General features: G+C 43.1%; 1 protein-coding gene across 1 annotated transcript; it reads left to right on the top strand.

Annotated features, from left to right (window-relative positions):
• Positions 1 to 1,205: 1,205 nt before the first annotated feature.
• Positions 1,206 to 25,399, top strand: sec23a (Sec23 homolog A, coat complex II component; the record flags this gene model as incomplete). Its single annotated transcript, XM_041813159.1, is given in 19 exon segments — positions 1,206 to 1,336; positions 1,422 to 1,479; positions 1,654 to 1,740; positions 1,819 to 2,055; positions 2,229 to 2,305; positions 2,755 to 2,899; positions 2,976 to 3,134; positions 3,482 to 3,597; positions 4,844 to 4,967; positions 5,063 to 5,143; positions 5,930 to 6,019; positions 20,286 to 20,392; positions 20,671 to 20,824; positions 20,906 to 20,983; positions 23,591 to 23,752; positions 23,966 to 24,052; positions 24,523 to 24,678; positions 24,766 to 24,831; positions 24,918 to 25,399. Coding segments are annotated over 19 exon segments (2,205 nt in total), but the record flags the coding sequence as incomplete, so codon positions are not given.

Raw genomic sequence — 25,399 nt, 5'->3', positions numbered from 1 at the left:
GATTAAAATACAATATTTAACTTTAAACTGAGTTTACATCTAAATTTATGATTATTAAAATACAATATTTAACTTTAAACTGAGTTTACATCTAAATTTATGATTATTAAAATACAACATTTAACTTTAAACTGAGTTTACATCTAAATTTATGATGATTAAAATACAACATTTAACTTTAAACTGAGTTTACATCTAAATTTATGATGATTAAAATACAACATTTAACTTTAAACTGAGTTTACATCTAAATTTATGATGATTAAAATACAATATTTAACTTTAAACTGAGTTTACATCTAAATTTATGATGATTAAAATACAACATTTAACTTTAAACTGAGTTTACATCTAAATTTATGATGATTAAAATACAATATTTAACTTTAAACTGAGTTTACATCTAAATTTATGATGATTAAAATACAATATTTAACTTTAAACTGAGTTTACATCTAAATTTATGATGATTAAAATACAATATTTAACTTTAAACTGAGTTTACATCTAAATTTATGATGATTAAAATACAATATTTAACTTTAAACTGAGTTTACATCTAAATTTATGATGATTAAAATACAACATTTAACTTTAAACTGAGTTTACATCTAAATTTATGATGATTAAAATACAATATTTAACTTTAAACTGAGTTTACATCTAAATTTATGATTATTAAAATACAATATTTAACTTTAAACTGAGTTTACATCTAAATTTATGATGATTAAAATACAATATTTAACTTTAAACTGAGTTTACATCTAAATTTATGATTATTAAAATACAATATTTAACTTTAAACTGAGTTTACATCTAAATTTATGATGATTAAAATACAATATTTAACTTTAAACTGAGTTTACATCTAAATTTACGATGATTAAAATACAATATTTAACTTTAAACTGAGTTTACATCTAAATTTATGATGATTAAAATACAACATTTAACTTTAAACTGAATCATATTTCTGTTTTGAGTATTTTTGTGGAAATATTTTGGTTGTTTTTGTGTAATGTGTAGAGTGCTGGAGGACTTTGTGTTTATTAGATGTTGAATGTCAGATATGTACTCAGTATTTCTGCTCTGTAAACTGAGTTTACAGCTTTTTCCTGACACTGATTTCCCAGGTTTGTCATGGCGATTAGAGTTTACATCGCTAGAATGAGGATCGTACAGCGCGGTTCAGCTGAACGCGTTTACATAGCTAAATGATGGTGGTCCCGTTTCTGTTCACGCCGCTGAAGGAGCGGCCCGACCTGCCGCCGATCCAGTACGAACCGGTTCTCTGCAGCCGGGCCACCTGTCGCGCCGTGCTCAACCCGCTGTGGTACGCTTGGCCTGGTGATGTCACAGACGAACGTTGGTTATGAAGTCATTCACCTGTCTAAGACTCACCTGTGTTTGTGTTACAGCCAGGTGGACTACAGAGCCAAACTGTGGGCGTGTAACTTCTGTTACCAGAGGAACCAGGTGAGCTGTTAGCCAGGTTAGCTCTAAACCGGCACTTTTAGAGTCGTAACAGGACTCGTTCTGTCATGGAGGCCGTCATGGTGGCGCTGGAGACGGGCAGACATGTTTATTTTTACGTCATGTTAAATGTGATCAGCTGTTTTCTCCTCACGTTGGCATATCGCTGCGTTTCAGTTTCCTCCGTCGTACGCCGGGATCTCTGAGGTGAACCAGCCGGCAGAGCTTCTGCCGCAGTTCTCCACCATCGAGTACGTCGTCCAGGTGAGGGTCACGCACAGGTAAAACGCCGACGACCTCATGCTGAGCGGATGTTTGACCCACTGTCGTGTGCGTCCCCAGCGCGGCCCTCAGATGCCGCTGGTCTTCCTCTACGTGGTCGACACGTGCATGGAGGACGAGGACCTGCAGGCCCTAAAGGAGTCTCTGCAGATGTCTCTGTCTCTGCTGCCCCCCACGGCGCTCGTCGGCCTCATCACGTTCGGACGCATGGTCCAGGTCCACGAGCTGGGCTGTGAGGGGATCTCCAAGAGCTACGTGTTCAGAGGGACCAAGGACCTCAACGCCAAGCAGCTGCAGGTAGGAGCCTCAGGAGCGGCTTTATCGGTCTGTGCAGGTCTCCATTCATCCAGGGAGGGGGTCCCGAGTCTCTGGACTTGATCAAAGATCTGGATCACCCTGACCTGGATGGAGGAAAACCTGCAAACGTGGTGTTGGTTCAGTCTTCACTCATGATTCTTTGTGCCTTTCAGGAGATGCTCGGTCTGACCAAACCCTCAGCCGCTCAGGGACGAGGACCTCAAGCTGCCCCCCAGCCCCTCTCCAACAGGTGAAGCACCTTTCTGCTAAGACCTGGAGACCCCGGTTTAAGCAGTAGCTAAAAACCCGGCTCAAACAAGGAACAAAAGGAAAACTGCAGCAGTTTCTCAGCATTTGGAGGTTTTCATGGCAGAGAGGCAGAAGGTCTATAATTTAGGTAGTGGAGGCCTGAGGCGTCGCTGCAACCCAGAACTTCAGAACTCTGTAACAAGTTTGAACAGGTCTGCAGGTAGTCCCAGATCCACATGTAGATTCTCAACCTCTGCAGCATTTAGTCCCCTAATAGCAGACATTCAGGACTCATGTTTATGATCCCCGACCGTGCTCTCTCTCTAAATCAGAGTTGTTGTTTTATTATTTTTACTTTTTGATCCATCAGAGTTAAAGTAAAGTAGAGTCTGATTTACAAACAGAGATCAACATGTTGAAATGTTGACAACCGTACTGCGATGCGTTCAGGTTCCTTCAGCCGGTGCAGAAGATTGACATGAACCTCACTGACCTGCTGGGGGAGCTGCAGCGTGACCCGTGGCCTGTCACTCAGGGGAAGAGGCCTCTGCGGTCGCTGGGCGTGGCCATGTCCATCGCCGTGGGGCTGCTGGAGGTGAGGAAGGCGGAGTTTAGATTCAGGACACTTCAGGCTTAATGGTTGATTAACACTCAGCCTGTTTTACCCACAGTGCACCTTTCCAAACACGGGCGCTCGCATCATGACGTTCATCGGCGGCCCGGCGACGCAGGGGCCCGGCATGGTGGTGGGAGACGAGCTGAAGACCCCCATCAGGTCCTGGCACGACATCGAGAAGGACAACGCCAAGTTCATGAAGAAAGCCACCAAGGTGAGGGAGAGGGAGGTGATTGGTGCGTTCACTGCAGCGAACCTGTCAGTGAGTAGAGCTGCTATTCATGCATACTGCCCCCTACTGGATCAGACAGGTGAGCATGCTCAGTAGAGAGATGGTAGTGAAACATCAGGCCTCTCAGGAATAGTGGACTCCACGGTGAGGCAGAACCGTTTTCACTCGTCTGAACAGTCCAGTAGCTCCTGATCAGACTGCATGGGGGTCTTCTGGTCCCTGCTTTGGCTGTGGTGTGAGAGCTGAAGGCATCCTGATCCCTGTTTGTTAGTTTGTGAGCTTTAAGGGCTGACGTTCCTCCACTAATCCTGTCTGTGTTTGTGTCGCAGCATTATGAGGCTCTGGCTAACAGAGCGTCCACTAACGGTCACATCATCGACATCTACGCCTGCGCTCTGGACCAGACCGGCCTGCTGGAGATGAAGTGCTGCTCCAACCATACCGGGTAAACCAAATCCCAGTTTGTCTGTGAAACTGTGCCCCGTACATCTACAGCAGCTGAAAAGAACACGCTCATTCTTCTAATCCAGGGGTGTCAAACTCAAGGCCCGGGGGCCAAATCTGGCCCGTTAGATCATGGCCTGCAGGTCTGAGGTCTGCAGATTTCCTCCAGTATAGGAATAAAAATGTAACCTTGAAGATTTCAAATATCCTTTAAGCCATAAAAATTTTAAAAAGTAAAAATACTGAGAAAGTCAGGAATGAGGGAGGGACATGGATTTGTGTTTTCACTTCATATTTTCAATTTGCATCTAAAAATTATCACCTAAACTCAGGATTTTGACTTTTTATCTCATATTGTAAACTTTTAGATTTCAATTTTGAATTTCAAGTCATATTTTGAAATTTTAAGATCATAATTTCAAATTTAATCTCAAATTTTGCCCTTTTAAACTCCTAACTTTGACTGTTAGAGTCACAATCTTAAATTTTAAGTCATACGTCAACCTTTTAAACTCTCATTTTGTTTTTATCTCATATTTTGACCTTTTAAACTCAATATTTTGATTTTTTTTCTCATATTTTATATTTAAATACATGGTTTTGGATTTTATCTCAAATTTTGACCTTTAAACTCTTGATTTTTACTTTCTATCTCATGTATTTGCCTTTTGAAAACATTATTTTAACTTTTTATTTTATATTGCGAACTTTCAGATTTCGATTTTGAATTTCAAGGTCATTATTTCAAATTTAATCTCATATTTTGCCCTTTTTAACCCCTTGTTTTGACTTGTAATCCCATATTTTGACTTTTTGAACTCATGATTTAGAATTTTATCTCACATTTTGACCTTTTAGTCACAATGTTAAATTTTAAGTCATGTGTCAACCTTTTAAACTCATGATTTTTACTTTCTATCTCATATATTTGCCTTTTGAAAACATTATTTTGACTTGTGTTTTTGTGTTCTGACCTTTTGAAATAATATTTTAGGTTTTATCTCAGATTCTGAGAACTTATCATTTTGACTCTAAAACAAATGTCGTTTATCATCAGGTTTTCCCCCTTAGTTATTTACCTGTGAAACGTTTACAGTTTATGGTTAAAGTTAAATAACTAAAATGTTTCCCTGTCGGGCCCTCGGGTTAGACCTAGATTCAGACCTGGGCCCCCGCTGTGACTGAGTCTGATAGAACCAGAGACCTTAGCCTACTTTAACGCTGTCTCTGCTTCCTGCTGTCTGCAGCGGCTACATGGTGATGGCCGACTCCTTCAACACGTCTCTGTTCAAACAAACCTTCCAGAGAGTTTTCACCAAAGACGTCCAGGGATCCTTTAAGATGGCCTTTGGCGCCGCGCTGGAGGTCAAGGTACAGAATCATCACATCAGGCTGGCTGCACATCAGATGATTTTATTTTATGGAGCCATCAGGATCAAACAGAGCCACTTCCTCTTCTTTTTCAGACCTCCAGAGAAATCAAAGTGTCAGGAGCCATCGGGCCGTGTGTGACTCTGAACGCTAAAGGACCGTGTGTTTCTGAGAACGTGAGTATCACGCATGAACACCTTCACCTGGACAGAGCCTCTCAGGGTTAAGAACCGCCCCAGGCTTTCTGCTGTGGCATGTTCTGCAGATACCTGTCCAGGTTCAGCAGCTAAGCAGACAACTTCTGCAGCAACCAGCCTGGTGTTAATCAGCAAAAAGAACAAGGCTCTGTTTAAATGACCTGTAGAGCATGGTGTTACTGTCAGAGATGTCTTAGTTCAACATCATTTACGCCTTTTAGAGCAGCGCTGTCTCTCTGGGGTTCAGTGAAGCATCACAGATCCAGGATGAGCTTTGGTCATTCAGATCCAGCTGACGGCACTTTAGTCCGTCTGCATCAACAGCCCGTCTTCAGTGATACCAGAGCTCTCTGTCTGACTCTACCAGCCCCCATCCACCCTCTCTGAGGCTCTGACTCTGCTTTACTGTCTCTACATGCTCATCAGAGTGAATGAGGGACAATTAGCTACCAGCTAAGAGGCTAACAGGGCCTCTTTAACGGCTTTTCTCCCTGATGGTGTCATAAACATGCTTTAAAGGGACACACTGACAGACTATTTAGACAGACTGGTCAGACTGGAATGAAAACTGGGGATCTAGACTGGCCTGTATGCAAACGGCAATGCAGAGGAATGAATGTTTGTGCTTTTCCATCCTTTTCTGCTATCAGTAGACTGTAGTAGGCGACTTTAATAAACCTTAAAACATCTTATGTTAACTCAGCTCCAGTCACACATGCAGCTGCACGCTGATGAAGTTCATCTTTGTTGTGTCTCGGCGTTCAGGAGATCGGGACTGGAGGAACTTGTCAGTGGAAGATCTGCGGTTTGGACCCGAGCACCACGCTGGCGCTCTACTTCGAGGTCGTCAACCAGGTATGAAAACGTCACCTGTCTCTGACCTGCAGGTGGTCTGAGGTCAACCCGAAACTCCTTTTTGGCTGAACCTGGCTAATAACATTCCAGCAATGACCAGTTTAAGGCAGGGTTCCCCAATTAGTTTTTCTCAAGGGCCAAAATGTTTCATGGACAGAAAGCCGAGGGCCAGACGTTGATTTTTTATATTTCTAATTTGCAATTTTTTAAATATTTTTACTACACACACACACACACACACAGTATGTCTTAATTAGCTACTTTAGACAGGATTTACTTGAAAGTAATCTAAACAGGTCAGTCATGATGTCCTTGTATCAGGTGGCAATTTTTTCGCATTTCTAATGTTTTTAAGACCCACTGATGCTAAATTTACAAGACTGGAACATTCATTATTAACATTCATTCAGCATGACTGTTTATGGCTTTAAAACGGCAACCTGTTGTCCAAAATATCTGACCAGACCCTCAGATTATTTCACCTGACCTGGGATCAGTGCAGAGTCCAGAAAGAGAGGAGAATCCTGAGGAGATGTTTCCCTGACTGCTCATAGAGCTCCAAACCCTCACCTACTGAGTAAAACCTTGACCTATAAACACGTCTGAGCTCCAGCAGTCGTTCTTCTGCGTGTCCGTTCTCTCTGAATCTCCCTGAGATCACTGCACGTGTCATGAAGTGGCGCATCTCCGTTCAATTTTGAAGCCTTTTAGCGCTGCACCAAGACCAAAAATGCCGACCTCTCCAGTCATAGGACAGCCTGTGTCCAGATTAGGATTACATTTTTGGTTATGAAGAATCTGTTTTATTGTTATGAGAGTCATTTTTACCGTTTGATGAGACCTGGAGTTAAACATGCCACAGGATTTATAAACGATGTCCCGTTTAAATGTAAGTGATCAGGACCATAACTGCACGTCTTGTTGACATGAAATGAAGTCGTATGTAAATAAATGTAGTTGATATTAGTTTGGCATTACAGATTCTTTATAATTAGTGATTTTATCAGGCTGGAGATTGAACTGAGTCACCAAAGTGAGATACGATGTCTGTGTTTGTGGCTGACGGACTATAACACAGGGAAAGTGTTAGCTATCCTGAGAGCTGCTGTTTTAATCCCTCACAGAGATAGAAGTTTGGTTTTAAAAGGCAAAACCTCTGACACCGGTAAGGTCTGAGATGTAGAAAACTGGTCAGAGGTGCAGCAGGGCTGGACTCTATGAGAGTCTGTACAGCCGTGCACGGTGGTTTAATTCTTCATCTTAAAAAAGAAAAACCAAAATTAGACAAAATAATCCCTCTCCTTCAGTCTTACAAGTCATGCAGCCTGTATCAGACGCTTTTAGACAGCATGTTTGCTGAGCTGAGGTGAATCAGTCTTTTTAGGATGTTCCTCCTGCTCTGCAGAGAGCTCGCTGTTCCATATTGAACTCATTTATTGCAGAGTATTACATCCTTCCCTTGCTGTGATTATAGAAAGATCATGATAAGTTAGTGAAAACTTGCATTTGAAACACCTAAGTAAATATTGACAATGAATATATAATTTAAAATTTCCTTCTTTTTTCCCAAATGTCTCGCGGGCCTGATGACACCTGCTGGTGGGCTGGACCTGGCCCGAGGGCCGCCATTTGGGGATTTAAGGTTTCCATGAAACCTGAAATAATCTAGAGACAAACTAGTTTAGATGATGGACCACAAGGACCGTTAAGGAAAGCAGCGACATTTACACTAAAAGGGCTGAATTTAGTGGAAATGTTCCTTTAAAATCCACAGAAATGACCAAAGATGTCTGTAAAATTCTGCAGCATGTTTTAAAAGTGTCACAGTTTTGTCAAAAATCCCCAAATTTATTAGTGAAGCGTTGTCATACAGCCTTAACGGTCCAGTACATGTTTTTCCCTAGAATATCTCATTAAATTAGAAATATATACCCAAAAAAATCCCCCAACACCCAAACAAATGCACTGAAATTTCCACAGAAATACCTTAAAAATTGAACAGAAAATGCTACCCAAAACACATTTCTTCAATTTCCATAAAAATGCCTGAAAATTTTCAAAAATATCCCTTAAACAGTCAAACAAGTTTACTGACATTTCAAAAAAATTCTTGGAAATTTTTTTTAGGACACCAACCCAAATATTCCAAATCAAATTCCCCCAAATTTACAGATACATTCCCCAAATTTCCATGAAAATGCCCCCCAAAAAATCAATAAACTTCCAATGAAACTTTCTAAAATATACAAACTTATCTGCAAAATTTCCATCAAATACTTGAAAACTTCCAAACAAATTCCTGGTAATATCAAACCAAACTCCTTGAAATCTCCATAAAAATTCCTCAGCAGTTAATAGAAAATTTTCACAACATTTTAAGGAAATTACTTCAATTCCACATTCTGGACAATTTTCTCTGATAGTCTGTCGCAGATATTTTTACTCGCTGTAGGAAAGCTGAACTCTGAAATCCTCCATGAACAGGAAGTTCTAAAGATTCATCTGCTGATCATCAGGAACATCATCGTCTCCTCTCTGATTACCCAGAACGGCTCGACTGCCTACTCTCAGGATTCCAGATCAGGATCCTCCTGTGAACCAGGTTTAATGCTGCTGTAGACCAGTACAGGAACTGGATCTGAGTCTTGGAGGTAAAGTCTTCAGACTGGGTCTGGTCTGAGGAGGACCGCAGAGAGCTGGATTTGGGGTGAAGTCTTCAGACTGGGTCTGGTCTGAGGAGGACGTTTGCAGGTCAGATGAGTAGAAACAGAAACCTGGCGGTTGTGTCTTGTGTCCCGTGTGAAGGGTCGTCCTCATCACGACCAACCTCGGGTTTATGGTTTGAACACTGAGAGTCTGAACTACATTTCCCAGAGTGCAGTGCGTCTGCTGGTGCCGTCTGTGTCTGAATGATGACAGCAGAGCTGGCGCCGCCTCATTACGGCGTTGTTGGAGTTTTTGGAGATGGTGGAGGAAGCGGGGCTGCTGTAGTTGTCGTCGTTGTGCTGATGCGATTGGCTGTGTCTAGATGAAGGGCGGAGCTTTGGGGGCGGGACTCCAGAGGTGCCTCAGAACACGGGAGCATTTGAAGGAGCCTGCGGATGATGCGGCGTACGGCGGCCCTGTACCTGCTACAGACACAGACAGAAGTAGATGATGTAGATATGACATTTGTAGATGCTGCTCCCAAAGGATGATGGGAAATAAATGTCCATTTGATTTAAACAGCACTTTAGCTGTATCATCCTGTATCGGGGGTTACCTGCTGAACCATGTGACTTACGTCTGAGTCATACAGGTGATCCATGGGTTGAGGGCGGAGCTTGTCAGAACCAACCAGGCAGAGAGCGCGGCGGTCACCGGAGGACTCTGATTACCGCTGAACGTCTCATAGAGACACACGGAGATGTAAGGCAACCAGCACACCAGCAAGCACACTGAGAGAGACACAGCAATCTGTTAGCGCAATAAGGTTGACAACATTTTCAGGACTTGGGTTCTTCTAATAAATGAAATACCAAAGCTTTGAAAATAAGTCACGTCAGATTTTTACAATCATTGCCAATGTTTTTGTGCAATATAAGTTGATGTATAGGAATTTCCATGCAACTTCTGGTTGTTAAAAACTAGATTAGTTGCTACAACAGTCTTTGGACTAGTTGCTGAGTTTTGTGGACTAGTTGCTGCACCAGTCTTTGGACTAGTTGCTGAGTTTTGCGGACTAGTTGCTGCAGCAGTCTTTGGACTAGTTGCTGAGTTTTGTGGACTAGTTGGCACAGCAGTCTTTGGACTAGTTGCTGAGTTTTGTGGACTAGTTGCTGCACCAGTCTTTGGACTAGTTGCTGAGTTTTGTGGACTAGTTGCTGCACCAGTCTTTAGACTAGTTGCTGATTTTTGCTGACTAGTTGCTGCAGCAGTCTTTGGACTAGTTGCTGAGTTTTGAGACTAGTTGCTGCAGCAGTCTTTGGACTAGTTGCTGAGTTTTGAGACTAGTTGCTGCACCAGTCTTTGGACTAGTTGCTGAGTTTTGCGGACTAGTTGCTGCAGCAGTCTTTGGACTAGTTGCTGAGTTTTGAGACTAGTTGCTGCACCAGTCTTTGGACTAGTTGCTGAGTTTTGCTGACTAGTTGCTGCAGCAGTCTTTGGACTAGTTGCTGAGTTTTGAGACTAGTTTCTGCACCAGTCTTTGGACTTGTTGCTGAGTTTTGCTGACTAGTTGCTGCAGCAGTCTTTGGACTAGTTGCTGAGTTTTGAGACTAGTTGCTGCACCAGTCTTTGGACTAGTTGCTGAGTTTTGAGACTAGTTGCTGCAGCAGTCTTTGGACTAGTTGCTGAGTTTTGTGGACTAGTTGCTGCACCAGTCTTTGGACTAGTTGCTGAGTTTTGCGACTAGTTGCTGCAGCAGTCTTTGGACTAGTTGCTGAGTTTTGTGACTAGTTGCTGCAGCAGTCTTTGGACTAGTTGCTGAGTTTTGCGGACTAGTTGCTGAGTTTTGCGGACTAGTTGCTGTGTTTTGTGGCTAGTTGCTGCATCAGTCTTTGGACTAGTTGCTGAGTTTTGCGGACTAGTTGCTGCAGCAGTCTTTGGACTAGTTGCTGAGTTTTGTGGACTAGTTGCTGCAGCAGTCTTTGGACTAGTTGCTGAGTTTTGTGGACTAGTTGCTGCTGCAGTCTTTGGACTAGTTGCTGAGTTTTGCGGACTAGTTGCTGCAGCAGTCTTTGGACTAGTTGCTGAGTTTTGTGGACTAGTTGCTGCATCAGTCTTTGGACTAGTTGCTGAGTTTTGAGACTAGTTGCTGCACCAGTCTTTGGACTAGTTGCTGAGTTTTGAGACTAGTTTCTGCACCAGTCTTTGGACTTGTTGCTGAGTTTTGCTGACTAGTTGCTGCACCAGTCTTTGGACTAGTTGCTGAGTTTTGAGACTAGTTGCTGCAGCAGTCTTTGGACTAGTTGCTGAGTTTTGTGGACTAGTTGCTGCACCAGTCTTTGGACTAGTTGCTGAGTTTTGAGACTAGTTGCTGCACCAGTCTTTGGACTAGTTGCTGAGTTTTGAGACTAGTTGCTGCAGCAGTCTTTGGACTAGTTGCTGAGTTTTGCGGACTAGTTGCTGAGTTTTGCGGACTAGTTGCTGTGTTTTGTGGCTAGTTGCTGCATCAGTCTTTGGACTAGTTGCTGAGTTTTGCGGACTAGTTGCTGCTGCAGTCTTTGGACTAGTTGCTGAGTTTTGTGGACTAGTTGCTGCTGCAGTCTTTGGACTAGTTGCTGAGTTTTGTGGACTAGTTGCTGCAGCAGTCTTTGGACTAGTTGCTGAGTTTTGTGGACTAGTTGGCACAGCAGTCTTTGGACTAGTTGCTGAGTTTTGTGGACTAGTTGCTGCACCAGTCTTTGGACTAGTTGCTGAGTTTTGTGGACTGGTTGCTGTAGCAAAGACTCATGGGCATTGTAGTTCTCTGATTTCTTAGAGCGTAAAATAACTCTGTGATGATGAATCCTGAGACTTTAGTGTTGCTCATGTGTCATCGACTCCATCTTAAAGCAGCTACAGTGAGCTTCGACCCTCGCCGTGGTCATGACATCACTGCGTGTCACCATAATGAGTGTAATGACGGCGAGTCATGGCGGTAAATATAGACGCTGAACCTCAGGAACAATCACTGTGACCTTCAGAAGACCTTCAGCTCATCGCCTTGTCTATGCAGCTCAGAGTTTATCTCCATGCCACGTCCTCTCTCTGTTCCTGTTGTCATGGCAACGTGCACATATGATTCTAGCGGCTGTGTTTAGTTCTATGAGCGTGCTCTTTGGGCGCTGTTTGCTCACTGACAGTTTGGTTGTAATCCTGACAGATTAACCATAAAATCCACAGCCTTTGTTACAGTTTCTGGCTCCTGTAAATAATCCGCCCGTATGCCCTCCAACCACGGCTGCTCTGAGAACACACTGTTTCTGTCGGTTATTTACTAATGCAGATTTTTCAATAAAAGGCCTGGTCCTTTTTCATCTTTCCACAGTTCCACATTCATACAACATTGAAATAAAAGCTGCTGTGCACATTAATCCTGAAAAATGTCTACATGGTTAGCATCCATGCCAGGCCAGAGCGACAGTAGTGAACCCTCATGAGCATGCTCACATCAGATGCCCCCAAAATAACGGTGCTAGAGACTGGGAGCCCCCACTGTCCCTGCAGGTGGTTAAAGCATACACAAACACATCCATCCATGTTTTACTCTGCTCACCACCGCCATTATTGGACTAGAGGCAGGGTACACCCTGGACTGGTCACCAGTCAATCACAGGCCAATTAAAAGTCACCAATTAGCCTAATGAGCATGTCTACACATGCACAGGAAGAACATGGACACTCCAACCTGACTCATTCACCAACCACATCCCTCGGCAACAGCCCCATAAATGACAGATGGCTCAGTCTGGCTTCATCATCTTTCTAAGGAAGATCAGAGAGGATGACATCATCTTTCTACAGAAGATCAGAGAGGATGACATCATCTTTCTAAAGAAGATCAGAGAGGATGACATCATCTTTTAAAGAAGATCAGAGAGGATGACATCATCTTTTAAAGAAGATCAGAGAGGATGACATCATCTTTTAAAGAAGATCAGAGAGGATGACATCATCTTTTAAAGAAGATCAGAGAGGATGACATCATCTTTCTACAGAAGATCAGAGAGGATGACATCATCTTTCTAAAGAAGATCAGAGAGGATGACATCATCTTTCTACAGAAGATCAGAGAGGATGACATCATCTTTCTAAAGAAGATCAGAGAGGATGACATCATCTTTTAAAGAAGATCAGAGAGGATGACATCATCTTTTAAAGAAGATCAGAGAGGATGACATCATCTTTTAAAGAAGATCAGAGAGGATGACATCATTTTTCTAAAGAAGATCAGAGAGGATGACATCATCTTTTAAAGAAGATCAGAGAGGATGACATCATCTTTTAAAGAAGATCAGAGAGGATGACATCATCTTTCCACAAAAGATCAGAGAGGATGACATCATCTTTTAAAGAAGATCAGAGAGGATGACATCATCTTTTAAAGAAGATCAGAGAGGATGACATCATCTGTTAAAGAAGATCAGAGAGGATGACATCATCTTTTAAAGAAGATCAGAGAGGATGACATCATCTGTTAAAGAAGATCAGAGAGGATGACATCATCTTTCTACAGAAGATCAGAGAGGATGACATCATCTTTCTACAGAAGATCAGAGAGGATGACATCATCTTTCTAAAGAAGATCAGAGAGGATGACATCATCTTTTAAAGAAGATCAGAGAGGATGACATCATCTTTTAAAGAAGATCAGAGAGGATGACATCATCTTTCTAAAGAAGATCAGAGAGGATGACATCATCTTTTAAAGAAGATCAGAGAGGATGACATCATCTTTTAAAGAAGATCAGAGAGGATGACATCATCTTTTAAAGAAGATCAGAGAGGATGACATCATCTTTCCACAAAAGATCAGAGAGGATGACATCATCTTTTAAAGAAGATCAGAGAGGATGACATCATCTTTTAAAGAAGATCAGAGAGGATGACATCATCTGTTAAAGAAGATCAGAGAGGATGACATCATCTTTTAAAGAAGATCAGAGAGGATGACATCATCTGTTAAAGAAGATCAGAGAGGATGACATCATCTTTTAAAGAAGATCAGAGAGGATGACATCATCTTTCTACAGAAGATCAGAGAGGATGACATCATCTTTCTAAAGAAGATCAGAGAGGATGACATCATCTTTCTAAAGAAGATCAGAGAGGATGACATCATCTTTCTAAAGAAGATCAGAGGATGACATCATTTTTTAAAGAAGATCAGAGAGGATGACATCATCTTTCTACAGAAGATCAGAGCGGATGACATCATCTTTCTAAAGAAGATCAGAGGATGACATCATCTTTTAAAGAAGATCAGAGAGGATGACATCATCTTTCTACAGAAGATCAGAGAGGATGACATCATCTTTCTACAGAAGATCAGAGGATGACATCATTTTTTAAAGAAGATCAGAGAGGATGACATCATCTTTCTACAGAAGATCAGAGCGGATGACATCATCTTTCTACAGAAGATCAGAGAGGATGACATCATCTTTCTACAGAAGATCAGAGAGGATGACATCATCTTTCCAAAGAAGATCAGAGAGGATGACATCATCTTTCCAAAGAAGATCAGATTACATCAGGTTCTTTCTGAGTAAAATCTGATCAGAGAGGAGAAGGCAATTACCATTAGTCAAAGAGAGACAGTCTGATAATGACATCATCTTTTGCATGAAGATTTAAGGCATTAAAAGATGACATCATCAAAGGCAGAAGATTGAATGTTCGTGAAGCCGGGGTCTGTTTCCCTCCTTTTTTGCCAAATAGTAGGCCGTAGTTTTGTGAGCTGGCTCCACCCACTTCAACAAAAGTTGCCAACAAAGTACAATCAGTTTATTCCCTTTAAGATCTACAGGTTCCTTTTTCTCTGAGTAAAATCTGACTTCAAATTAAAAGCAGCTCTGCCTCCAAACAGGAAGGCAATTACCATTAGTCAAAGAGAGAAAAATATTGAATGACACTGAAACAGTTTTAAATGCACTGACCAATCAGCGTGTAGCATGGACTCACCGGAGGTTGTTACCATGACGACTGAGCTCCTCAGGTAGTTGTTAGCAGGAACGTAGTAGCAGTGCAGCTCGTTGCACATGAAGGTCCCCCTCCTGGCCTGTTTGGTGGCCACGTAGACGATGTACCCGTACATGGAGCACATGGTGATGATCGGCGCCACGATGCCTGCCAGCATCCACAGCAGAACAAAGTACCTGTCCTCAGGTGTGAAGCTGGGGCAGCACAGGAAGCGAGACTCGCTATAGACGTAGCTGCCGAAGCCCAGCAGCGGTAGGGCAGCGTTCACCAGGCAGAAGAGCCAGACCAGGAGCAGCACGGCGCGGCTCCGCCCCTTTGTCCACACGCTGCTGTAGCTGAGGGCAAAGCAGATCTCCATGAACTTGTTGACGGTGGCCCAGGTGAGCGAGTGGATGGACGACGTCTGCAGGAGCAGGAAGATGAAGCCGCTGCCCTGACAGAGGGCGCCATCGCCGTGGCAGCACGACGATCGAGACAGGCTGTTGTAGACGCCGAACGGCATGATGGACAGTCCGAGCGCCAGGTCGCTGAGGCTGAAGCTCAGTGTGAGGCCCAGCGTGTCCGTACGCAGCTCCTTATTCAGGAGGAGGACCAGCAGGAGGAGGATGTTCCCGCAGACCGAGGCCACGCTGGACACGACCATCAGCGTGGCGTACAGAGTCCTCACAACGCCCAGCATCATCAGACAAATACGGGACACCAAGGAGGTCAAAAACTACATCATAGATCAGACGCTCTGATAAATCGAAGACCCTACCAGGTTAGGGGCGTCCTCGCCACCCTGTCTGACCACAGGGAACAGTCACAGAAACAGAGACGGGGTTAATCCCAATATGTGGTTAATTATTAATTAATTTATTAAGTTTAAAACAGGAAGTCACCATATTGAAAGTCCATCAGTCCTCCACTGAGTTGTCGTTTCTCCTCATCATCATGATTATTCACCAAACTGTGGTTAAATATCACGCTGTACAGCTCTAGAAAGTCCTGATCAAGATCCGACCATCCCAGCAGCCTCAGTCTACGCCTCCATCAGCCCACCGCCAAACAAACCAGGATTATCAGAGTCACTGAAGCTTCCATTAGAGGCTGGACTGTAATCTAGGATCAGAATACTACGAAAACGGTCCTGCTGTATCAGAGAGGATCCCCACCATCCAAAACCAGGACAAGATATAATCCAGACATCCTCAGAGACCCTCCCCCTGATTCACATACAACCACTAATAATAGAAACCCTTGTGGAGCAGGAAGTCCTTCACTTTATGTGGGTGAAGCAGCATTTCCCATTAAAGCTCCCGGAGCAGAGCTCGGCATTCTGGGTCATTAAAATCAGAGGCCGTAGACTCTTCATTAACATCAGCTGAACCCACTGGAACTGCTCAGGTCTTCTCTCTTTGGTTTCCTCCACCAAACACCAGTCCAGTATTTGAAGGTTTCAGTCCATCCACTGTCTACAGAGTTACTAGATCCTAGACCTCCACAGAGATCAAGAAGAAGCTCCACCTTCCCCCGGACTTTAAATCAGTCAAAATCAAAGTGTAGCCGGTTAAAAACAGACGTGCTCCGCTGTGAGCGCCACACCTGAACTCTCGCTCATAGAAACAGCCGGTAAATCCAGAATCTGCTGGTCTGTGCCGCCGCTCGGACCTCGGTCACCACAGAGATTAACTGGAGTCTGATGAGTCACAGAAAGAGCCTAGTGTACCTGAACACACCGCGGGCACTTCAGTGTATGTCAGGGTTTATCATCATCACCATCAGGACGGTCTGAAAGAGGAAACAGGAAGTGAATAAACAAATTTTACAGCAGGATTTACTTCCCTTTACCTCCTGTTAGACTCTAATATCTGACTTTACCAACACTCAGCTGTTCCTGCTTTTACTAGAATATAAACCTGCTGAACTTTCTCACCTTCCCCTGGAATAAAGAAAAACCTCTCAGCTGTCTGAGGTCAAAGCAAAGGTGGGATCAGGCAGACGGAGCAGCCTGTCATTAAGAGGAGGATGGCAGTTTTTAACATTCTCAGCAGAGCGCTTTATAACCGTCACGCCCTCATGATCCTTCCTCATCAGTTATTTCACCAACGTTTATGTTTGTAACTCAAGTGCAGATAGAAATAGTTTATTCAGTGAGATAAACGCAGAATAAATCCATTTCAGGCCGCTGTTACAGTGCAGAGAACGTGATTCTTACTCGGTATTTCACCTGCACATTTTTACAAGTGCATTTTGTGATGCTGATAAAATCTCTACAGAAACATTAAATCTACTGAGGAGACAAAAAGAAAGAACTAAATTTAAAATCACCCAAAAGAAAAGTATAAATATATAAAAAACAAAAAAGAAAACTTAATTACATTAAGATGAAGTATTAAATATGAAATAAAAGAACTCAAGAATGAATACATTTCAAATATTTGAATGAAATTTAAAAAAAATTCAAATTTAAAAAGAAAACTTAAATAAATTATAAAGAAAAATAACATCAAATTAAAGTAAAAAAATATTTTAAAATAAAAAAAATTATCAATTAAGAATTTATTTATTGAATTTCTATTTTTAATGAAATAAAAAATAAAATTAATATCAAACAAAAAAATGCATTAAAAAATCAATAAAGAAAAATAAGATTAAAGGAACAAATAAGTAAATCAAATAAAATCACAAATACATGAAATTCAGGAGTTAAAAACATTCCTATTTTTTAATCAAAAACCTAAAAAAAATGTATTCAAGAGAAATTAAGAAATTTAAGTTAATACAAATAAAATTTTAAAAAATGAATATATTTTGAGAAATCTAAAGAAATTTTTAAAAAGTTCTAAATCGTACTATTTGAATGATAAATCTCAATATCTAACAATAAACCAAGAGAAAAATCTAATGAGAACCTTGATTGAGAGCATATATCTCTGTTAGAGGTTGTTCAGTTTTTACTGAGCAGGAGGCCTGACAGGAATGTTTTAGATCAACAGAAACATAAATGATCTTACCGTTAATCCTGTTTCAAAGTTCAGGGATGAATCTTAAAAACTGGACGTGCTGCCCGGCCCTAACGTGTTCCAGTGAAGATGCATCCTGAATCCTAAAATGGACCTGATGGTCTAAACCAGCTCTGCAGAGCATAACAGTCCAATGTCAGGCCCCAAAACCAAAATCCACAAAGACTCCTGTTCTGAAAATACACCTGTCACATCTGACCCACCTGTCTCACTTTTGTCTCACACCTGTCTCACTCCTGACCCACCTGTCTCACCTTTGTCTCACACCTGTCTCATCTCTGTCTCACTCCTGACCCACCTGTCTCACCTTTGTCTCACACCTGTCTAACCTCTGTCTCACTCCTGACCCACCTGTCTCTCCCCTGTCTCACCTTTTTCTCCTGTCTCACCTGTCTCTCACCTGTCTCTCACCTCTCTCTCCTGTCTCTCCTGTCTCTCACCTCTCTATCCTGTCTCTCCTGTCTCTCACCTCTCTCTCCTGTCTCTCACCTCTCTCTCCTGTCTCTCTCCCGTCTCTCCTCTCTCTCCTGTCTCCCCTGTCTCTCTCCTGTCTCACCTGTCTCTTGCCCGTCTCTCACCTCTCTCTCCTGTCTCTCTCCCGTCTCTCCTTTCTCTCCTGTCTCCCCTGTCTCTCTCCCGTCTCTCCTCTCTCTCCTGTCTCCCCCGTCTCTCTCCCGTCTCCCCTGTCTCTCACCCGTCTCTCACCTCTCTCTCCTGTCTCCCTTGTCTCTCACCCGTCTCTCACCTCTCTCTCCTGTCTCACCCGTCTCTCCTTTCTCTCCTGTCTCCCCTGTCTCTCTCTTGTCCCTCTCTTGTCTTGCCTGTCCTTGTAGTCCAGCTCCTCAGTGGTCAGGACGAGGTCTAACCAGGCGATCAGGGATCAATGTCAGTGATAGGTCTGATCCTCAGTTTGTTGTGTGAGCCAGAGGTCGGTGTGCAGGGTGGTGTCTGCGTCCATGTGTCTCCTGAGGCGCTGTTGCCATGGCGTCACTGTCAGTCACCTGCTGAGATGATGATGGGGAAACGCTCACTGAGGATATTGGCTGTTTACAGTCAGCATGTGTGTGTGTTAACCTGTCACACCGCCTGCTCAGGTAATAACAGGTGTGCAGGCGTGTTATCATCATCATCAGACTCAGAGGAGCTTCAGGCCAGCAGCAGCCAATCAGAGGAGAGTAATCATAGTGAATAAGGTTAACCTTTATTTAAAAAGCTAATCTAGAACAAACACTCTTTATTTTTATCGCCGCATATTTAAAACAGAGTCAAACATCAGCAGAGAGATAAATCTTTTTATGACCCGACACAGTCCTCCTATTCATGTCACAGCTAGACCAGGACAGGGACTCTGCTGGTCCCAGTCACACCTTCATCATCCATAGACCAGGGCAGGGATTCTGTTGGTCCCAGTCACACCTTCATCATCCATAGACCAGGGCAGGGATTCTGTTGGTCCCAGTCACACCTTCATCATCCATAGACCAGGGCAGGGACTCTGTTGGTTCCAGTCTAGATCTCCAGTCTCTAGTCTTTCTTCAGGAGTCCAGGTCACTAGCAGGGCAGTGCCACTGGCGACTGGATTTTCTCTCCTGCTGTAGAGAAACGGTGGCTCAGAGAAAACGCTAAATGATATAAAAAAGCTGGATTATACTGAAATGTCCTGAAGGCATCACAGTGTTTAAGAGGCTGAACGGATTCAAAGAGAGGCATGAACCCAACTAAAATCTACGTGGGGTAAATCTGTCTGGGGTAAATCTATGAGGGGTAAATCTATGTGGGGTTATTCTATGAGGGGTAAATCTATGAGGGGTAAATCTATGTGGGGTTATTCTATGAGGGGTAAATCTATGAGGGGTTATTCTATGAGGGGTAAATCTATGAGGGGTTATTCTATGAGGGGTAAATCTATGAGGGGTTATTCTATGAGGGGTGAATCTATGAGGGGTTATTCTATGAGGGGTAAATCTATGAGGGGTTATTCTATGAGGGGTAAATCTATGAGGGGTTATTCTATGAGGGGTGAATCTATGAGGGGTGAATCTATGAGGGGTAAATTATGAGGGGTTATTCTATGAGGGGTAAATCTATGAGGGGTTATTCTATGAGGGGTAAATCTATGAGGGGTAAATCTATGAGGAATAAATCTATGAGGGGTATTCTATGAGGGGTAAATTATGAGGGGTTATTCTATGAGGGGTAAATCTATGAGGGGTTATTCTATGAGGGGTTATTCTATGAGGGGTAAATCTATGAGGGGTAAATCTATGAGGGGTAAATCTATGAGGGGTATTCTATGAGGGGTAATTCTATGAGGGGTAAATCTATGAGGGATAAATCTATGAGGGGTTATTCTATGAGGGGTAAATCTATGAGGGGTTATTCTATGAGGGGTAAATCTATGAGGGGTTATTCTATGAGGGATAAATCTATGAGGGGTTATTCTATGAGGGGTAAATCTATGAGGGGTAAATCTATGAGGGGTGAATCTGCCAGGGGTAATTCTATGTTCCCTGCTCTATAATAACCTGGGTTAGTGTTGGATGTCTGAGCCTGCTCTGTAAACTCTTTGGTTAATGTTGGCGTGTTTTTTGTTTCAGCACAACGCTCCGATCCCTCAGGGAGGACGAGGAGCGATCCAGTTCGTCACCCAGTACCAACACTCATCAGGACAAAGACGCATCCGAGTCACCACCACAGCCAGGAAGTACGACTGCTCACATGCTAACACACACTAACACTGACCCAGAGATGAACTGGTTTACTCTTAGTCTGACTCATTTAAACACTTAGAAGAAGGTTATAGAGAAAAAAGGTTTTAAAGATCTTATTCTCTATAAACCTTCTTTATTCTCTCTAACTCAAGATAAATCTTATTTTAGTTCAAAGGTTTTATTTGTCTGGAGATCCATCACTGTCACTGCTAAAGCGAAACAGTTTCAAAGATTCAAATTCATAAATTTATTCCTCCCTCTCTCCCCCCAGTTGGGCAGACGCTCAGACTCAGATTCAGAGCATCGCAGCGTCCTTTGACCAGGAGGCGGCGGCCATCTTGATGGCTAGGTTGGCGGTGTACCGAGCGGAGACAGAGGAGGGTCCTGATGTTCTGCGCTGGTTGGACAGACAGCTGATCAGACTGGTGAGTGAAGGGTTAACTCAGGAGGATCGCAGGATGTAAACATGTCCTGATTCTAATGGTTGTTTGTTTGTTTGTTTTTAGTGTCAGAAGTTTGGAGATTATCACAAAGACGACCCAAACTCCTTCAGGTTCTCAGAGACCTTCTCCCTCTACCCTCAGGTGACCCACATCCCAGAACTCACCTGTCCCTGGTCCATGTTCATGTTCCACCTGCGGCGGTGGTTCTGATGTTTGTTTGTTTGTTTGTTTGTTTAGTTCATGTTCCACCTGCGGCGGTGGTTCTGATGTTTGTTTGTTTGTTTGTTTGTTTAGTTCATGTTCCACCTGCGGCACTGGTTCTGATGTTTGTTTGTTTGTTTGTTTGTTTGTTTGTTTAGTTCATGTTCCACCTGCAGCGCTGGTTCTGATGTTTGTTTGTTTGTTTGTTTGTTTGTTTGTTTAGTTCATGTTCCACCTGCGGCACTGGTTCTGATGTTTGTTTGTTTGTTTGTTTGTTTGTTTGTTTAGTTCATGTTCCACCTGCAGCGCTGGTTCTGATGTTTGTTTGTTTGTTTGTTTAGTTTATGTTCCACCTGCGGCGCTGGTTCTGATGTTTGTTTGTTTGTTTGTTTGTTTAGTTCATGTTCCACCTGCAGCGCTGGTTCTGATGTTTGTTTGTTTGTTTGTTTGTTTGTTTGTTTAGTTCATGTTCCACCTGCGGCGCTGGTTCTGATGTTTGTTTGTTTGTTTGTTTGTTTAGTTCATGTTCCACCTGTGGCGCTGGTTCTGATGTTTGTTTGTTTGTTTGTTTAGTTCATGTTCCACCTGCGGCGCTGGTTCTGATGTTTGTTTGTTTGTTTGTTTGTTTAGTTCATGTTCCACCTGTGGCGCTGGTTCTGATGTTTGTTTGTTTGTTTGTTTGTTTAGTTCATGTTCCACCTGCGGCGCTGGTTCTGATGTTTGTTTGTTTGTTTGTTTGTTTGTTTAGTTCATGTTCCACCTGCAGCGCTGGTTCTGATGTTTGTTTGTTTGTTTGTTTAGTTCATGTTCCACCTGTGGCGCTGGTTCTGATGTTTGTTTGTTTGTTTGTTTAGTTCATGTTCCACCTGCGGCGCTGGTTCTGATGTTTGTTTGTTTGTTTGTTTGTTTAGTTCATGTTCCACCTGTGGCGCTGGTTCTGATGTTTGTTTGTTTGTTTGTTTGTTTAGTTCATGTTCCACCTGCGGCGCTGGTTCTGATGTTTGTTTGTTTGTTTGTTTGTTTGTTTAGTTCATGTTCCACCTGCAGCGCTGGTTCTGATGTTTGTTTGTTTGTTTGTTTGTTTGTTTAGTTCATGTTCCACCTGCGGCGCTGGTTCTGATGTTTGTTTGTTTGTTTGTTTAGTTCATGTTCCACCTGCAGCGCTGGTTCTGATGTTTGTTTGTTTGTTTGTTTGTTTGTTTAGTTCATGTTCCACCTGCGGCGCTGGTTCTGATGTTTGTTTGTTTGTTTGTTTAGTTCATGTTCCACCTGCGGCGCTGGTTCTGATGTTTGTTTGTTTGTTTGTTTGTTTGTTTAGTTCATGTTCCACCTGCGGCGCTGGTTCTGATGTTTGTTTGTTTGTTTGTTTAGTTCATGTTCCACCTGCGGCGCTGGTTCTGATGTTTGTTTGTTTGTTTGTTTAGTTCATGTTCCACCTGCGGCGCTGGTTCTGATGTTTGTTTGTTTGTTTGTTTGTTTGTTTAGTTCATGTTCCACCTGCGGCGCTGGTTCTGATGTTTGTTTGTTTGTTTGTTTAGTTCATGTTCCACCTGCAGCGCTGGTTCTGATGTTTGTTTGTTTGTTTGTTTAGTTCATGTTCCACCCGGGCGCTGGTTCTGATGTTTGTTTGTTTGTTTGTTTAGTTCATGTTCCACCTGCAGCGCTGGTTCTGATGTTTGTTTGTTTGTTTGTTTGTTTAGTTCATGTTCCACCTGTGGCGCTGGTTCTGATGTTTGTTTGTTTGTTTGTTTGTTTGTTTAGTTCATGTTCCACCTGCGGCGCTGGTTCTGATGTTTGTTTGTTTGTTTGTTTAGTTCATGTTCCACCTGCAGCGCTGGTTCTGATGTTTGTTTGTTTGTTTGTTTGTTTGTTTAGTTCATGTTCCACCTGCGGCGCTGGTTCTGATGTTTGTTTGTTTGTTTGTTTGTTTGTTTAGTTCATGTTCCACCTGCGGCGCTGGTTCTGATGTTTGTTTGTTTGTTTGTTTAGTTCATGTTCCACCTGCGGCGCTGGTTCTGATGTTTGTTTGTTTGTTTGTTTGTTTAGTTCATGTTCCACCTGCGGCGCTGGTTCTGATGTTTGTTTGTTTGTTTGTTTAGTTCATGTTCCACCTGCGGCGCTGGTTCTGATGTTTGTTTGTTTGTTTGTTTAGTTCATGTTCCACCTGCAGCGCTGGTTCTGATGTTTGTTTGTTTGTTTGTTTGTTTGTTTAGTTCATGTTCCACCTGCGGCGCTGGTTCTGATGTTTGTTTGTTTGTTTGTTTGTTTGTTTAGTTCATGTTCCACCTGCGGCGCTGGTTCTGATGTTTGTTTGTTTGTTTGTTTAGTTCATGTTCCACCTGCGGCGCTGGTTCTGATGTTTGTTTGTTTGTTTGTTTAGTTCATGTTCCACCTGCGGCGCTGGTTCTGATGTTTGTTTGTTTGTTTGTTTGTTTGTTTAGTTCATGTTCCACCTGCGGCGCTGGTTCTGATGTTTGTTTGTTTGTTTGTTTAGTTCATGTTCCACCTGCGGCGCTGGTTCTGATGTTTGTTTGTTTGTTTGTTTAGTTCATGTTCCACCTGCGGCGCTCCCCGTTCCTGCAGGTGTTTAACAACAGTCCTGATGAGAGCTCGTACTACAGACACCAGTTTAACAGACAGGACCTGACCCAGGCTCTCATCATGATCCAGCCGGTCCTCTACGCCTACTCCTTTAACGGACCTCCTGAGGTAAGAGCTCACCTGGAGAGCCAGACACCCAAACACACCCGCAGTCGATGTCACTCAACGCGCTCTGTTTATACGGGACCCCCCCCCACCCACACCCACACATACACACACATTACTGAGGTGTCCTAGAACGTGCAGAAATAGAGCTTACACAGGAAGTTAGGAGTCTCTGCTGTAAAGATGAACCTGACCAGAATGCTCTGTGTCTCTAAGCCGGTGTTACTGGACAGCAGCAGCATCCTCCCTGACAGAATCCTGCTGATGGACACCTTCTTCCAGATCCTCATCTACCACGGAGAGGTACGTCTGCACTTACCTTTACATCAGCATATACACCTGCAGACTGACCTTTGACCTTTGCTCTTAAACAGCTGTTTGCACATCAGTGAGTTTAATGAAGCTAATAATCTGTCATGGAGGTGAAACAGCAGCTGTGTTTATTCAAAGCTCAGATCAGTTATGAAGGTAATGAATGATTCACTACTGCTGTGATTAAAATCTTTATGACGCCTTCACAATAAAAGTCTTTATGATGCCTTCACAATAAAAGTCTTTATGATGCCTTCACAATAAAAGCACTCTAAATAAATCAGGATTAATGTTTAACCTGATCAGCTTTAATCTGAAAGTCCACCAACATCAAACAGATGATTTACATCAATAATAAAGAGAGCAGGCTGGGTCAGATTCTCAGCACATTTTTCCCTGCTCCCTGTCTGCCAGGCTGGTTATATCCAGTGTGTTATTTTTCCCTGCTCCTTGTCTGTCAGACGGTGGCTCAGTGGAGGAAGGCCGGTTATCAGGACATGCCTGAGTATGAGAACTTCAAACACCTCCTCCAGGCTCCCGTAGACGACGCCCAGGAGCTGCTGCACACTCGCTTCCCTATGCCCAGATACATCGACACGGAGCACGGAGGCAGCCAGGTGGGGGCGCTGGCACGCTCGTTAACATATTATTGATAATTAGCTGGTTAACTGATGATGATGATGATGGTGTTTTTTCTCCTTCAGGCTCGTTTCCTGCTCTCCAAAGTGAACCCGTCTCAGACTCATAACAACATGTACGCCTGGGGTCAGGTGAGTCTCTTCTTTCGGACTGTTCCTGCCAGGTACCTGTCCGTGTTTCTAGTGTGTGATGATCATGTGACCGTCTCGACCTGCAGGAGTCGGGCGCGCCCATCCTCACCGATGACGTCAGTCTGCAGGTGTTCATGGATCACCTGAAGAAGCTCGCCGTCTCCAGCGCTGCCTGACCTCTGCCGCCATAGTTCTCTTTCTTTTTTGTTTATGCTTTTCTCTTTGCTGCCTCTGTTTCCATGACAACCAACGATATAACAAGCAGTGTTTCTTTACGTGTCACATGTCCACATCAGCCAACCAGCAGCAGTGCTCAGAACAAAGACAGCCAATAGAGACGCATGTTACCCTCCTCTGGTTTTGGATATTTGACCACCGGCTGCCTTTAAAGAGATCAAACAGGACGTTTTATTTTGAAGGAGCCGATCAGTGGTGGACTTTTGATGGTCTTTAAGTATTTATCTGTTTTTCTTTGGTTGCTTCCTGCAGGCCTGAGAGTCAACGAGCTCTCAGGGCTGATGGAGGAACTATTTCTTTGTTTCCTTCACAATAAAAGCCTTCTTTTAAA

The sequence above is a fragment of the Cheilinus undulatus genome, linkage group 18 (genome assembly GCF_018320785.1).
Source record: "Cheilinus undulatus linkage group 18, ASM1832078v1, whole genome shotgun sequence".
Taxonomy (NCBI): Eukaryota; Metazoa; Chordata; class Actinopteri; order Labriformes; family Labridae; genus Cheilinus; species Cheilinus undulatus.
The sequence above is the reverse complement of the archived record's forward strand: the minus strand, read 5'-3'. Positions and strand labels throughout refer to the sequence as shown.